Genomic DNA, 17319 nt, shown 5'->3' on the forward strand with positions numbered 1-17319 from the left:
ACAACATGTTGGCTGATGGACCAGACCACTTAATTTTTTTTTGAGGGGGGGGTGGGGTTCGCTAACATGGGAGGAGAGAAGGCAGATTATAAGGGAAATCCCCATTTATACAGGTGCAAAACAGAGTCTTGCAATGTTGTATTCCAACCAATAGCATGTTATTAATATATTTATACAGTTGATGTCAGAGGTTTACATACACTTAGGTTGAAATCATTCAAACTCATTGTGGTAGAGCAGAGGGCAGGGCCGGGTCTTGATTCCACACACCCGGCCCCTAATCAGACTACTCAAGCCTCCGAGAGGGATAAAGGCCGACCAGAGACAGCAGTGCGACAGAGAGAGAAATACGGGCAGCTGTCCGACACCTGTGTGTGTTTGTCATTTTGGTTAATTTCATTATTAAATTATAATTTATATTCTTATGCCGAATCTCACCTCCTCCTTTCCCCTTTACCTTGTTACAATCATGTTTGAGCCACTCCAAAGATTTCATATTCTTAGGTCAGTTAGGATCACTACTTTATTTTAAGAATGTGAAATGTCAGAATAATAGTAGAGATAACTAGATAGGTACATTTCCTGAAGAAAATGTGAGTGGTGCTTGCCGTGGCAAAACTCGTGAAATAGCATGCTTGAAAAGAACAAAAATTATGGTCATAAATAAATCAACCCAGAAGTCTCTACGTTTTTCTGATGCAGAGATATGTGATTTGTTACTCGGTTGCTAGGGTAAACCCATCTGGTTGCTAGGCAGTTACCATAGTGATAGTAATGAAGTCTCCTTGCCATCCTTATTGAAATAAGTCAACCCGAAGTCTGTACTATTTTCTGGTGCAGAGATATGTGATTTGTTACTCGGTTGCTAGGGTAACCCCATGTGGTTGCTAGGCAGTTACCATAGTGATACTTATCAAGTCTCCTTGCTATCCAGAGTAAAATCAGTCAACCAGGAAGTCTCTACGATGTTCTGATCCAGAGATATGTGATTTGTTATTTGGTTGCTAGGGTAACCCCTCCTTGTTGCTAGGAAGTTACCATAGTGATACTTATGAAGTGTCCTTGCCATCCTGAGTGAAATAAACCAACCCAGAAGTCTCTACGCTTTTCTGATGCAGAGATATGTGATTTGTTAATTGGTTGCTAGGGTAACCCCATCTGGTTGCTAGGCAGTTACCATATTGATACTAATGAAGTGTTCTTGCCATCCTGGTTGAAATAAATCAACCCGAAGTCTGTACTCTTTTCTGGTGCCGAGATCTGTGATTTGTTTCTCGGTTGCTAGGGTAACCCCATCTGGTTGCTAGGCAGTTACCATAGTGATAGTAATCAAGTGTCCTTGCGATCCTGAGTGAAATAAATCAACCCGAAGTCAGTACTATTTTCTGGTGCAGAGATATGTGATTTGTTACTCGGTTGCTAGGGTAACCCCATCTGGTTGCTAGGCAGTTACCATAGTGATAGTAATCAAGTGTCCTTGCCATCCTGATTGAAATAAGTCAACCCAGAAGTATGTACGCTTTTCTGATGCAGAGATATGTGATTTGTTACTCGGTTGCTAGGGTAACCCCATGTGGTTGCTAGGCAGTTACCATATTGATACTAATGAAGTGTCCTTGCCATCCTGGTTGAAATAAATCAACCTGGAAGTCTGTACTCTTTTCTGGTGCCGAGATATGTGATGTGTTTCTCGGTTGCTAGGGTAACCCCATCTGGTTGCTAGGCAGTTACCATAGTGATAGTAATCAAGTGTCCTTGCCATCCTGAGTGAAATAAATCAACCCGAAGTCAGTACTATTTTGTGGTGCAGAGATATGTGATTTGTTACTCGGTTGCTAGGGTAACCCCATCTGGTTGCTAGGCAGTAATCATAGTGATAGTAATCAAGTGTCCTTGCCATCCTGATTGAAATAAGTCAACCCGAAGTCTCTACGTTTTCTGATGCAGAGATATGTGATTTGTTATTTGGTTGCTAGGGTAACCCCATCTGGTTGCTAGGCAGTTACCATAGTGATAGTAATCAAGTGTCCTTGCCATCCTGATTGAAATAAGTCAACCCAGAAGTATCTACGCTTTTCTGATGCAGAGATATGTGATTTGTTACTCGGTTGCTAGGGTAACCCCATGTGGTTGCTAGGCAGTTACCATATTGATACTAATGAAGTGTCCTTGCCATCCTGGTTGAAATAAATCAACCTGGAAGTCTGTACTCTTTTCTGGTGCCGAGATATGTGATGTGTTTCTCGGTTGCTAGGGTAACCCCATCTGGTTGCTAGGCAGTTACCATAGTGATAGTAATCAAGTGTCCTTGCCATCCTGAGTGAAATAAATCAACCCGAAGTCAGTACTATTTTCTGGTGCAGAGATATGTGATTTGTTACTCGGTTGCTAGGGTAACCCCATGTGGTTGCTAGGCAGTAATCATAGTGATAGTAATCAAGTGTCCTTGCCATCCTGATTGAAATAAGTCAACCCGGAAGTCTCTACGCTTTTGTGATGCAGAGATATGTGATTTGTTACTCGGTTGCTAGGGTAACCCCATCTGGTTGCTAGGCAGTTACCATAGTGATAGTAATGAAGTGTCCTTGCCATCCTGAGTGAAATAAATCAACCCGAAGTCAGTACTATTTTCTGGTGCAGAGATATGTGATTTGTTACTCGGTTGCTAGGGTAACCCCATCTGGTTGCTAGGCAGTAATCATAGTGATAGTAATCAAGTGTCCTTGCCATCCTGATTGAAATAAGTCAACCCGAAGTCTCTACGCTTTTCTGATGCAGAGATATGTGATTTGTTACTCGGTTGCTAGGGTAACCCCATCTGGTTGCTAGGCAGTTACCTTAGTGATACTAATGAAGTGTCCTTGCCATCCTGATTGAAATAAATCAACCCAGAAGTTTCTCTGATTTTCTGGTGCAGAGATATAGTTACTGCTAATGGGTTGCTAGGGTACTCTGTTTAGTTGCTAGGGAGTGGCTTGGCAGCTGCCAATCATTAATCTCCAACAGCTGCTTGTCAGTATGAATGATATAAACCAACTCCCATGCCTCTGTGACATTCAGAATGGAAGATATCCTCTATGGATTTTGGTTGCTAAGGTGCTCGACAATGGTTGCTAGGGAGGGGCTAGGAAGTGTTGAGGTGATTCATGATTGGCTGTTTGCTGCCCCGAGTGAAACGAGACCACCCTTGTGTTTCTATGAAACTTCTATCCGGAGATATCCCTTTGATGTCTTTCATTAGAAGTGTATGGGACTTGTTGCTAAGGTGCTCTAAATTGTTGCTAGGGCGTGGCTTGATAGATTCAAAATGATCCTGAGATACTGATTGGTCGTCTGAGTAAAATGAGCCCGCCCCATTGTCTCTATGACACTGTGATCCAGAGCTATGTTGAATACAAATCCCAATGCCATTTCATTTCATGGGCCGTCCTACACCATTGTAAGTCAATTGGGGCATTTTTGGGCAGCTCCTGCCCCCAGGGTGCAACTTTTACCCCATTTTGAGGTATGCTCTTACAGAGCCTGCCAGCCTCTTCAAATGTGGCAAATCACACGTTTCTGCGAAATCCTCGCTCGGAGCTGTGACGCGTCAAAGTTTGTCGCAATGTTAAGTCTATGGGATTTTTCGCCGCTTTTTTGCCCCTGGGGCAATTACCGTACTCCCGATCGCTTATAAAAGTCATAGCACACGTGTCCTCAATAGGTCGCTCGATTTGACACCTCATTCGTGGGTCTACGCCAAACGGTGCGGGACGAGTTAGGTGCCGAAGTTTTGTATGGAGATAGAATAATAAAAAGTATAAAAATAAAAATAAGTATGTGAGATTACAATAGTGATGCTTTGCAAGCACCACTAATTATTTATTTCAGCTTTTATTTCTTTCATCACATTCCCAGTGGGTCAGAAGTTTACATACACTTTGTTAGTATTTGCCTTTAAATTGTTTAACTTGGGTCAAATGTTTTGGTTAGCCTTCCACAAGCTACTCACAATAAGTTGCTGGAATTTTGTCCCATTCCTCCAGACAGAGTCAGGTTTGTAGGCCTCCTTGCTCGCACTCGCTTTATCAGATGAGGTCAGGGCTTTGCAATGGCCACTCCAATACCTTGACTTTGTTGTCCTTAAGCCATTTTGCCACAACTTCGGAGGTATGGTTGGGGTCATTATCCATTTGGAAGACCCATTTGGAAGCTTTAACTTTATGGCTGATGTCTTGAGATGTTGCTTCAATATATCCACATAATTTTCCTTCCTCATGATGCCATATATTTTGTGAAGTGCAACAGTCCCTCCTGCAGTAAAGCACCCCCACAACATGATGCTGCCACTCTTATGCTTCACGGTCGGGATGGTGATCTTCAATTTGTAAGCCTCACCCTTTTTCCTCCAAACAGGATGGTCATTATGGCCAAAAAGTTACATTTTTGTTTCATCAGACCAGAGGAAAGTTCTGCAAAAAGTAAGATCTTTTGCAAACTATAGTCTGGCTTTTTTATGGTGGTTTGGGAGCAGTGGCTTCTTCCTTGCTGAGCAGCCTTTCATGTCATGGCGATATAGGAATCGTTTTTACTGTGGATATAGATACTTTTCTACCTGTTTCCTCCATCATCTTCACAAGGTCCTTTGCTGTTGTTCTGGAATTGATTTGCACTTTTTGCACCAAACTATGTTCGTCTGTAGGAGACAAATGCATCTCCTTCCAGAGCACTACGATGGCTGCGTGGTCCCGTGGTGTTTATACTTGCATACTATTGTTTGTACAGATGAAAGTGGTATCTTCAGGTGTTTGGAAATTGCTCCCAAGGATTAACCAGACTCATGGATGTCCACAATTATTTTCTGAGATCTTGATTTTATCATGATGTCAAGCAAAGAAGCAATGAGTTTGAAGGTAGGCCTTAAAATACATCCGCAAGTACACCTTCAATTGATGCCAATTTTTCTATCAGAAGCAAATTGGCTAATTGCCTAAAGGCTTGGCATAAATTACTCATGTCATGCACAAAGTAGATGACTTAAACAAGTGTTTCCCAACCACTGTGCCATGGCACACTAGTGGGAAATTATCAGATTCCACAAAATACATCAGGGCTCTGGACTGAGACAACCCTAAACCCGTTTAAAATTGAATTAAATGTAACACTTGAACAAAAAATTCAAAGGAGCAATAAATTCTAAATCTGATTGGATGAGTCAAAGTCATTGCAAAGCCTAATATATAAAATGTAAGAAACGAACTAGAGCACCCTAGATGAACAAAGTCTGCGTTTATGCTACGTGCAACATCAATTTAAAATACCGCGGCCATATGAAACGCAAAATAAGAGAACATCTTTGAAGATATCCACAGTGGGACGTTATTGTCTTACCTGTCTGTGGTTGTATCCCTGCAGCAGAAGAAAGTATGGGAAATCAAAGGGCAAGCGGATGGAGTATTGTGTGTTGATGTCATCGCTGCTCTCAGTCTCTTCTTTCTCTGCATTGAGATGATGAGCATCTTTATCAGCCTCTGCTTCTGTATCCTCCTGTACAGATGCATTTTGGGTCTCATTGGCTTCTTTTCCCATAGCTGACACATTCATGTCACTCAAGCTCCTCCACATGCCCACAGCATCCACCCCATCACATGTCCCATCCACAAACAGTGAAGTGACCCGTGAACGGGCGTTCTGCATCTTTCTCATCTGGGCATTGAGGCCTGGGGTAAGCAGAGGGAGGGTGTGAAACAATGAGAAGAAGTGATGGTAAGAAAGGTATTTTTTTATATTTCTAATCAGCAATGGTGCACAATAGTGTTTTAAATAATTGGTCTATGTAAAATCAGTCAGTGATTTTGATACATTCTTGAAATAGTGGTCATTTTAAATATGAATTAGATATTAGATATCACACTGGAGAAAGGGGAAATAAAAGAAATAAACCAGATTATGACCCATTTATATTAGGTGTCTTTAACTGCTATGTACTTAAGCATTTTCTACAATGTACTTACTCTGTACAAAGGTGTTGTTGCATTGTAACTAACCCTAACCATAACCATAACCTAAACCTAACGCTGCATTTAATTACATCTGTAGTTACACTGTTAATCTTATCCCTATCCCTAAACCTACCAGTACCTCAACCTCAGTAGCAGCCATTGTGAATCTTGTGAGAATTTAGCAAAGCGAACATGTAGTTGCACAGTAAATGTAATGCATTGTATATATCTGCTGTCTTCCTGGGCAAAATCCACTGCTTCAATGCCAGGGGCTGCGGAAAGATGCCAGGGCATTGCTATGTGGTTGCTGAGGTGTTTTAAGCATGTGTCTACATGGTTGTTAGTGTATATTTGGTGGCTGCTTACTGGCCCAAGTCAAGAGAGCCCTATATATACAGGGCTCTACAGTGCGAGTATTTCACTCGCATTTGCCCCTAAAAATTGATGTGTGCGAACTGGAAAAATGATTTACGAGCACAGTGTGCGAATAAAGATTACAAACGTAACCCCCCCCCCCCCTAAGATATTTGTTTAAAAATTACAAAACCCACATTCCACAAGCGGCTTGTGCCAACCACAGTAGAGTTTTCTGTGATGACGCGGTCCAGTCAGAGAGAGAAAGGTGAACAATGGAAAAAAGTATCGGTATAGCGAAAAAGAGACGAGCAGAAAGAGGAATTTGGCGAGGGGGATTCGCAAGGTTCAACTAACAAAGTCTCTTCACAAGGTTTACTGGAGACGGCTAACGTTAGGGATGCTGAGAGCAATGTTACCGAAGCTACCGTGACCCCAGCTATCACTTCAACATCCACTGAAGCTGGTGGAGGGAGAACATATAGATTCAATGCAAATTGTCTCAAAATGTTCCCATGGCTAGAGTTCGAAAACAACGTCATGTTCTGCAAATATTGTAGAGGGCAGAAACAGGTGGGCAACTCGTGCTTCGTGTCAGGAAACCCACATCTGAATTAGTGATGGGTTGTTTACGATCGATTCGGCTCTTGTAGGTGAACGTTGGGAGCCGGCTCGCATATCAGAATCTATTTATACAAATATTTAACAAAATTAAGATATGAATGATCAAAAGATTTAAAAATAACGAAAAAAACAAATAAAATAATATAGGCCTAAATGCTCAAGCGCACACATTAGTTCTGACAGTCTGCCCAGACTAAAAGCCTCACCTGTTGTTCCTGTCAATCAGACAAGCAGTGTCAACCAATGAACCAAAGATGCGTGAGGGAGGGCGGAGCCAACTTATGTTGCTCAGATTGTATTTGAATTGTTACATTTATATGCACTTTGTTTATATACATTGAAAAGTTAAACTTTAAATACACACGTTACATTTATTTCATTTTGTGGGATGCTGCAGTTTTGCTAATTATTTATTTTTCTTTGATATGGGGCATTATTCTATTATCAGTAGCCTACCGCCGCTACCAACATGCATAGGCTACTACGCAGTTTGCGTAGGGCATCAACTCCCTAGGGGGGCACCAGAAAGTCCACCGGCTGCCCTTACTCGTTCGCTATACGTTCTTCAAGGACCCAAAAGCAGTTGCAGAACACAGACAATCACTTCACGCTCATATCACGTGTAGGGCATCAATTTGGCCAGTGGTGGCCCTGTCTATTATGCTGTTCAGAATGTATTTGTTTTGAATGGTTAGATTTATATGCACTTTGTTTATATACAATAAGTTATACTTTAAATGCAAATGTTTAATAGTATTATTTTTCTTAACAAATCAATGCATTTTTTAATAAATTGTGGTTAAAGTAGAGTGCAATTACATTTAATAATTTAATTTGAATTGTTTTAACACCAATTATGAAAAGAGCCGGAATGCCCATCGCTAATCTGGCTAGTGTAGCGAAACATCTCACGGCAGAGAAACCATCAGGCTCTGTGTAAGCAGCCTTGAGGAGGCAAGTGCTGCAGTCTGAGGAGAAGTGGAAGCAGCTGAAAATAAAGATAAACAGCACATACTTCATTTGTGAAAGAAGATGAACCTTTCCTCAAATTTGGGCCGCTTAGGCATGGGTTCAATGTGTGATTTGGGAGGTATGTGCTGTTCCACAGATGTCTGTCCCTTAGTACACACACACACACTCATACACGCAGTATAAATATGTATGTAATAAATTGTTTGTTAATAAACTCTGTATTTAATTTTCACTGTGCTCCAAAATTTTTTCATTTAGGAGCGCTTGTACTCCTTGGGAAAAAAGTTAGCGTAGAGCCCTGATATAATACTAGGGTCGCTCCTGCACCTACTGTCTTTGGGTATTATGGCCATTTTATTATTAGCCAAATAAAATTCATAAATCCCTTTGCTCAAAAAAGCAATATCAATGAGGTATCATTCACGTCTGTTGCACAAGCAGTGGACAAGCTAGCCACCAAAGTTGAATACTTAGGGCAATATACTTCTAGTGAAATCGAAGAAAGTAAGGGTGTTCGAAATAGCTTGCCAGCGAAATTTCAGGAAAGCTTCATGCTGGCTGTTATACACCTTCTTACTGCCATTGGTCATCGTCATCTTTTCACACAATTTGTGATAAAATACAATAACATAGAGTAACCAGTGAATAGTATGACCACATATAGCATGTAAGTGTCATGAATGCAGAGTGTAAACATGACAAATTACACATTATCTACAGCACATATTACTTTAAATCATCACTGAGTGGTTTAAAAAGCTTGTTTTACCGATCTCATGTGAATTCTACTCATAGACTGAGGCATGTACTCAGGCATGTACATATTGATACCATTTAACATTTAAAATCACATTAGTTAATGTTATATAAACCGTTAATGTAAGCGGTCCTCTAAATTCCCGGCCTCATCGGTGTGAACAGTGTCTGAATATTCGCAAACAGTATACTTTCTCTCTCTAAATGAGGAACGAAAAAGAATTTCAAAAGCCGATCCCATACAGACGTATTTGATGCATAATACGACTTCTTTGTAATGCAGTCAACTTCAGGAGCATGTATAGATGACACGCAAAGACGCAGAGTGTCCCTACAATGACTAGACTGCAAACAGACAATTTGCGCATGTTGTGCCGATGACTAAATTTGAGTCACGCTTGTTTGTACAAAACCAGTATATTGACTAGAATAAACATCAACAAAAGATGGGTTGTACTGTAAGTGTTAAACATCTTACAATGGCATGATTAATGCCACATCACTTAAATCAAATGAGTCAAAAGTAATTGCACTGACTATGGCTTCCTCAAAGAGCAACAATTTAAAGCTGCAAAAAAACATAACTGTTAAAAGCTTTGAATGAAAGAATTCATGTTTTCTCAGTAAATCTACTACATTTAGCTGTACAACTGTAAAAGTGTGCAACATCACTTCAGATGAACTGCTTTAAGATGACTCTAAAAACAAACTTGACTGGATGGGAATGGTGTAATATAAGCACCACTGAATTCAGCTAAAGGGCAGTTAAGTGCTGTGAGATGTTCTCAGAGAGGTCAGGCTTTCACACCCATAAAAACTGGGTGTTATCAGCTGTGGAAATGGGTGGTCATTCACATTGTTCTGTCAGCCCAGAACATACAGTGATGGGGTTGAGCTTCCCCAGTCACCGATTCAAAAGGGAACTCTTTGGAACACCACAGCCCAAAGCCAAAGCCAACAACAGAAAATAGCCTCAAGAGTACAGGAAGCACGCTCAGAAAGAAAAACAAGCGGCCGATTCGGTGCTGGCGGCTAAAGCGCGATGGGAAAGCCCAGTGTGAGTGCTGATAAGACTATCCCAATAAAACATACTTCTGAGAGAGTGATTTAACTAAGCTTCTCGTTGACAACTTTTTGTTGGGATAAGCTATGAGGTACCTCAGACTGTTAAAACATTCCTATATTGTGTCAACTGAAATAGAGATCAAAGGACAGCTTGTTAAAACATCTCAAAACTAGGGATGGTTCACAATGGTCAGGCTGTTGAGGTCAACAAGTTTATTAAATTTTTTATACATTATCTACATTGTAATTTTTTAATTTTTTTGACAATTTTAGTGGAAATAATTAGTTTTTTTTTTACTTTTAAATATGTGTCTTGAAACCTCTGCATTTTGTTCCATTCGGTTGTGCTTTGTACGCAAGAACGCATCTTCTGTCAACGTTTGCAATGAGAATCACAAGGAATTTAATGATTCCGGTTCCAATTCCTCTTAACGTTTCCATTAACGAGTTTTTAGTACTTTTGATGAAGAAATATTTGGAAATAAGAAATGCAATGAATATTGGATTTACTGCCCTTAGCAGCCTGTTATAAAATAATGAGATTATTGCATATTTTAACAGAACAGATTCTTGCCAAAGCCTCTTCAGATAATCGGTGCTTAAAATGTTAAAGTCCTGGGATATGTAAGTTAGGCATATGGGGTATCATTTGAAAGCATAGAATCTGAACTTTTCAAAGACTTCTGCATTTATGTTACATAAAATAACAAAATAAGGCCTGAAAACATCCATCACAAAGAAGTGTCACCTAAAGGTAATGTGGTAGATATATTCATATAAATATATATGTCTTTCAAATAGCAATTAAATAGACAAATCATATATCAAACGTATCTTTAATGTGCTGCAAGCCCCAAATAGCTAAAAACTTTAAATCTGCTCTTACCTTTTCTACAAAATGAGAATTTGTTTTCTTGTCTGTGAGTTTGCTTGTGTGAATAATCCAATGTTATATCTAGAGATGCACCGATCGACCGGCCAGGGACCGGAATTAGCCGATTTTCCGCATGCTCGGCCCAGACCGGTAACCGGCCAGTCAGCCTCACGTCTTACCGATTCCAAGCCGGTCCGTTTTGTTGCCAGCGGCGCAGGCAATAACGTCACAGCCGCATGTAAACATGTCATTGGCGTAGAAGATCTTCACTGTGAGTGAAGAATACATAAAGTTCGAAATGTGTAATAATTGTAAGGCCAAAGTAAACCGTGGGGGAACCAGCACAATAACTTTCGGATCAACAAACCTAATTAGACATTTAAAACACCATCACCCAGCTGAAAATGCCCATTTTAAAAAAGAAGCTAAAAAGGGAATGCGGCTAAAGCTAGCCAGAGCTCTGAGCCAGTCACAAGTCAGCAGCGTCTCCTATCATCCCTTGGAATGAGCAGCGAAAAGACCAAAGCAATTACGAGGAAAATGATGGAATTCATGGCCCTGGATGACCAGCCGTTCTCCATAGTTGAGGACAGAGGCTTCAGAAATCTGATACATTTCCTCGATACAGAGTAGGAGGTACTTTTCGACGTCGCGTTGCCCGAGTTGTTTAATCTTGTGTCATGTAACACACGCAGCCTGTTATCTGTCAACATTTGGGTACACAAATCCGGGAGAGGGGAAGGAGGGTGCTGGATGGCAGAGGCAGGCAAAATACATACAAATCGTGGCGTTGTGATTTATCGTAATTTTTCCCACCGTGCCGATATTAAAATCAGTGCAACACACATTGCAAAAGGCGTGGGCATTGTCGATATGGCTTCGGGATATGAAATTCAATTCTTCCATCCAGCTGTTGTTAAATGTGCATGTATATTTAGTTTTTTTCACCGGAGCACCAGCTGAGTCTTCTCCTCCCATCTACCAGTGATGCTTGATTTAACATCCCGCGTCTACTGCCTGCACAGATATCAACAGCGCAAATGGGTTGTAGGTTGCCAGATTGAGGTCATAAATGATTTGTAATTTGTATGACGTGCTGATTGTGTGAGTAGGATGCGTTTCATTCAAGATCTGGCAACTGGACCACCTTGGAATAATATATTGATGTGATTATTCATATAACGTGGTTTGGGCCATACAAATTACGGGAAAAACAGGAGTGTTGACAGGTATGCAAGCCGTTCCCGAAGCAGTGCTCAGTTTTACAACTGATATTTGTACATCTAACGTAAGTTGAGCGTATTGGACACTTCAGTTTTTCAGATCTTAGTAATTGTTTTGTTAGACGAGTAATAAAGAGAAACAAGTCCATTTATAAAAATAGTGGGAAATGACATTTGTTATATAAAGCAACTCATTTGCAGTTAATTGTTATTTCTACCTCTTTATAGTCACAGAGCACTTTATTTTGAGAGTTGTTTAAGTGAGAGAAGATCCTGTAACTTAGTGCAGTTTGGGGGAAATTGTAATGTTTAATAATTTATTTTATTATGAAAATAAAATTTTGCATTGAAGAAAGGTAGATTTTGTTTGTATATGTGGTCAATAATAGGTCTTAGAAAGAAAATCGGAATTGGAAAAAATCAGTATCGGCAGGTCACACTTGCAAAAAATCGAAATCGGCCTAGAAAAGTGCAATCGGTGCATCTCTAGTTATATCTTAGATGTCCAGAACAAAATATGCCATCCAGCAGGAAAAGCATGCTAAGCAAATCATCTGCAATATACTGTATGTTATCGATTATTGATGAAAACATTTTATTCATGGCAAAGGGGAGGATCTCAGCTTTGACACCTAGATTGAGCTTCTAGTCCACTCAGAGGCCGAGATATTCTATTAAACACTGGCGGTGGTGCATGAACTGAAAATTAGACTGAACGTCTATGGTCGAGTACATCTGTGAGGGCTAAAATGCGTTAGATCCCACCTACATTTCAGATCGACATTTTGCTATGGAAGGTAAAAAAGCAAAATCTCTGCCATCTAGTGGAATATTAGTCCACAGTATGTGTAAATGGTGAGCTTATAAATTTGATTGTGAAATATTGCAGCCAGCAGCCCAACAATGCCCCAGTGTTGAAGAGGTTAAATAGACAAATAATGATATTTTATTCATTCTTAATTTGTTTTCTAAAGTACCACAAATTACAACAAAACTCAGAATGTATATCTTTAACAACACATTGTCATTTCCACAACCATCCAGGGCGTCTGATTTAAGTCTCACACATAACACAGTAACAGTTCTTTGTTCATTTGTGTCTGCATTAGTGAAAGATTGCACACTTGTGATCCCGTAACCGAACTGAAAGTCATGAAAATCATGGTTCCGGTAAAAAAAAAAAATTTGAAATGGTTCTAAATAGGAATTGTTTTTCAGTTCCCAACTAATTATACAAGGCTTACAACCAATTAGTCGACAAGTCAGGTAACCGATCGAATAGTCTTGTATATCCCAACTCAAAACTACTGAATAATATTCTTTAAATTCACTCACCCAAACTGATATTGTCTCCATACCTGCAGTGACGGTGTCAGCATCTTTGGCGCTTTGCACCTCCACACTTGCTCTTTTCTGGATCTCGAAACGCCTGGAAAATCCCTCCTTGGGTTTCCATAGTGACTGCAACACAAGGGGCTTCTCATGGTCACCGACCACACGAAAGCACTCGGTCTTCCATTCATTGTCCAATCCAGTTTGGCCGATCACATCACAGAGCACATATGCACTGGGGTCTTCTTTCTCCAAACAGTACCTATGGGGCAAGAGAATACCTCAGCTGACCAAATGACTGACCTTATTGGATGAACTGACACTGTGGAAATTGTTGACTGAAACCGGTTTGAAGTTGTCAGCAGTGGAAGTGTCAAAGCAGTACATCATCTCAGAATGTTCACTAAACGCGGACCAATCAGCTATGAGCTTGAGGATATACTGTGCTTCAGCAACAGTGAAATGGTCAAATAACAATTTATTTTATTTTATTTTTTTATTGGAAATCCATTGGTATAAACATTTTATTTGAATGGGCCATTTTAGAGTAGCAAAACAATTTTACATCTAATGGGCTTTAGTCATAAAACATATTTGTTATATTTGTTATATGACAATGTGAGTAGAGTTCGACTGACATATCGGTTTTGCCGATTAATCGGTGCTAATAACTACGGAAATCGGTTATCGTCAGAAATTAACACTGATAGTTTGTCATCAGTTTTTTTCCCTATGATCTACTGTTGATGAATTACCACTCCTATTTGTTTTATAACAATGTTTCCTTTATAGTGTAGGGCTTGACCAAAATATTGGTTTTGCCGATTAATCAGTGCCGATAGCTACTTTTGAGCTATCAGAAGAAATTAACGCAAATCTTTCCCTGATATATTTTTTTTCTAAGGGTCTACTGCTGATGAATTACTGCTCATATTTGTTATATGCCTATGTTTATTTTATAGCGTAGAGGAAGACAGTTATAACGGTTTTGCCAATTACACAGTGCCAATAGCTACATTCTGAACTATTGTTTACAGGCTGAAATGAACGCGGATAGTTTGCAAGTGATAGTTTGTAGTTATGTTTATGACAATGTTTACTTTATAGTGTTTATATTGTAAAATGTTGCACATGATTGTAAGGGTGTACGACTGTACGTTGCACATCATTGTTTCCCTAACCTCCAATATTTCGGTCTTGTTTAGTCCAGCTGTATTCATCAAATCTTAATTTTTTTATTATTATTGGGATATTATTTATTGGCACAATAAACTTCATGTGGATATTAGTTATTGGCTTTTTCCAACACCTATGCAAGGACATAGATTTGGCTTGAACATTAACCCATGTTTCCATTGATCATGGTATAAATAATAGGGGGGTTGTCCTTGCTTGTTTTGATTATCCCCCAAAATATATATGCCCCTGGTTATCGGTATCGGCAAAATCCAATATTGGTCACCTTTTATAGACAAAGTCTTAGGAAACAACACACATAACCTATTATATACTTGTCTGACACTTCAAGGACAGATCAAGAGGACATCTCTCACCTCTCCAGAGCCTCTTTTACCAGCTCCTTTGCACTGGAGCAACTGGTGGCCAACACACTCTTGTAGTTGGCTCCTTGACAAATGTTGCTACCAAATATCTTGAGGATCCCTGGAATAGACCTCTGACTGGAGAGCTCTGCAGGGTCGTCTGCTGCTTGGAAGTCCAGGGCGAGGGTTCTGCCATCCTGACCATGCCTGATGTCTCTCAGGATAGGACTTCGATTAAACACTGTGGTCAGTCTGTTGTTGTGTCGGCGTATCTTGCTTTTGGCCGGCTGCCTAACTCCAGTGCTCTCCATTGATTGAGCTGTGCTATCAGACGTGTTAGATCTAAGAGAGACAAAGAAGAGATAAGGATGTTAAAATAACCTTGAAAACCTTCTGCAGCTCTGCATATAAGTCACTTTATATAACAATGTTATCACGAAATAGACGGCAGATCAAATAGAATGGATGATAACTCTGAATGGATCATAATTTTACAAATTTTACATAATTTATTTGTATTTTAGTTTTTTTTTGTAACCACAAACACTTTCAAATAAATAAATAACTGCAGCAATATAATCGATGTCATCTTTAAAAATTGCCAAAAGGGAAATCAGCTCTTTATTTCAATGAAGTAAATTAGTCTTATGCGAGACTAGGAGTTGTATTACTGTCATTTTATTGTGAGTTGCCATATGGCAACATTCATATTTTCTCCATTTTTTTGGAAAACTATAGTAGACCTTTAAGCCAAAATATTTAACTTATCAAAGATACAACAAAAACCTTCAGCATGTGTTAAAACAATTATTAAAACAGCTACTACTGCCTTTTTCATTCTCACAATGTAATTTGTTGGGGGGTGTTCAGAATGAAGGAAAATGATATGTTGCATTGTGGTAACACCATAACTTATAGGTTTAACAAGGTAACTACTTCTGACTAAAACGTTTTTGGCTTTTGATCAAGCTAACTTTGAAATAACACTTTGTGTGCTTGCCAAGATGTTGGAAAATTGATTAAAGCCATTCAGTGCCAAACATACATTAGCCTCAAATATTTAGACTTTAAGCCACACTTAAAAAATATCTGAAAGTCACTTCATTCAAAAACTAAATATCAAACCAAATGACATGTGCATATAAATGATGCTAAAGCTTTTCTCAGAACTACCTTTACTTTTCTGAGCCATTTTGTAACGATTTTCAACTGGTGTTGAGGAGATTTTAGTGGATGAATGAAGTCAGTGTGAACTACAGACATAGTTCATCAACTATGATTCTTGAAACACGTAACAAAACAAATGTGTGGACAAAACAGATTCAACTTTGAATTTCATTAGAGATGATCCCTAGTTTGTTCAAAACATTTTCCTTTCATTTTCTTGATCACGCACCACCACCCTTCAACCACCTGTTATTCTTCTATTATAACATTTGACAACTTCATTGTGTCCCTATTTTATTTGTTGTTATCTTTTGCCTTACAGCATTCAAGTAGCGAAAAAAAAAGGCAACAGCTCCAAAACATTTAAAGATGAAAAACTAGCATATTAGGGTAGGGCTCTGACTTGGCCACTCAAGGACTCTGACCTTCCAATCCCTAGGCCACTGAATTGCTTTTGGCAGTGTGTTTAGGGTCATGAAAGGTGAACCACATCTTCAGTTGTCGAGCAGAGGGCCACAGATTTATCTTAAGAGTTTGGGTGTACATGGAAGCATCCCTTTTCCCTTCAATCCAGAACGATTGCCCAATCCCTGCTGAAGAGAAACACCCCCACAACATAATGTTGCCACCACCATGCTTCACATTAGGTATGGTATGTTCTGGGTGGTGCGCTGTGTTTTATTTCCTCCAAATATAGTGCTTGGAGTTCAGTCTAAACGGTCCAATTTTTTGTCTCATCTGACCATAAAACCTTTTTCCAACTGGCATCAGAATCAGAAAAGTGATTTTCGCAAAATGCAAACGAGGCTTACTGTTGCTCTTTTTTTAGAAGAGGCTTCTTTCTTGCCAGCTTTGTGTAAAGCTTGGGAGATGCACACACCATCTCAATCTCATCCATAAGTGATTGTAAAGGCTTCAAAGTTGCCTCTTGATATCATCCCTGTATTACCCATCAATATCCTCCTGGCACAGTCATTCGGTTTAGAGGTGCCATGTGCTTTCCATTTCTTAACAATGCTCTGAAAGGTACTCAGAGGGATAGTTAAAGCCTTAGAAGATGGTTTTATTCTTAAGTAATCCAAACGACTTGATGTCAGGTGGGGGACTATTATCCAGGTATGTGATCTGAAAGGGTAATGGTCACACTTCGGGGCCTGATCACTTATCTAAACCAGGTATTTTACTAATATAGGTTTTGTCATTTTTCAGAATTTGTTTACATGTTATTTTCACTTGAATGTTGAAGGTTTTACTGTGTTAATACAGCTGGAAAGGCTCAATTTAATGTATTTACATTTCCAGGGTGTAATGTGACAAATGTGTAGGATATTAACAAGGTTTGATGACTTTCTATAGGCACTGTATTTATGAAAACATTTATAAAATTAGGTAATGAGCCTGTCTTCATCCAAAGGATGTTCTTCCTATAC

At 39.5% G+C, this 17319-nt stretch overlaps 1 protein-coding gene across 1 annotated transcript in view; it reads right to left on the bottom strand.

The window, feature by feature from the left end:
* Positions 1-17319, bottom strand: part of LOC127653318 (ras-associating and dilute domain-containing protein-like) — a 59005-nt gene that overhangs the window by 40834 nt on the left and 852 nt on the right. The window contains exons 2-4 of the mRNA XM_052139969.1: positions 14735-15064; positions 13208-13443; positions 5371-5699 (exon numbers count right to left, since the gene is read on the bottom strand). Coding sequence (XP_051995929.1) covers positions 5371-5699; positions 13208-13443; positions 14735-15064 — 895 coding nt within the window. The remainder of the gene's footprint in view (positions 1-5370; positions 5700-13207; positions 13444-14734; positions 15065-17319) is intronic.

The sequence above is a fragment of the Xyrauchen texanus genome, chromosome 12, assembly GCF_025860055.1.
Source record: "Xyrauchen texanus isolate HMW12.3.18 chromosome 12, RBS_HiC_50CHRs, whole genome shotgun sequence".
Lineage (NCBI taxonomy): Eukaryota > Metazoa > Chordata > Actinopteri > Cypriniformes > Catostomidae > Xyrauchen > Xyrauchen texanus.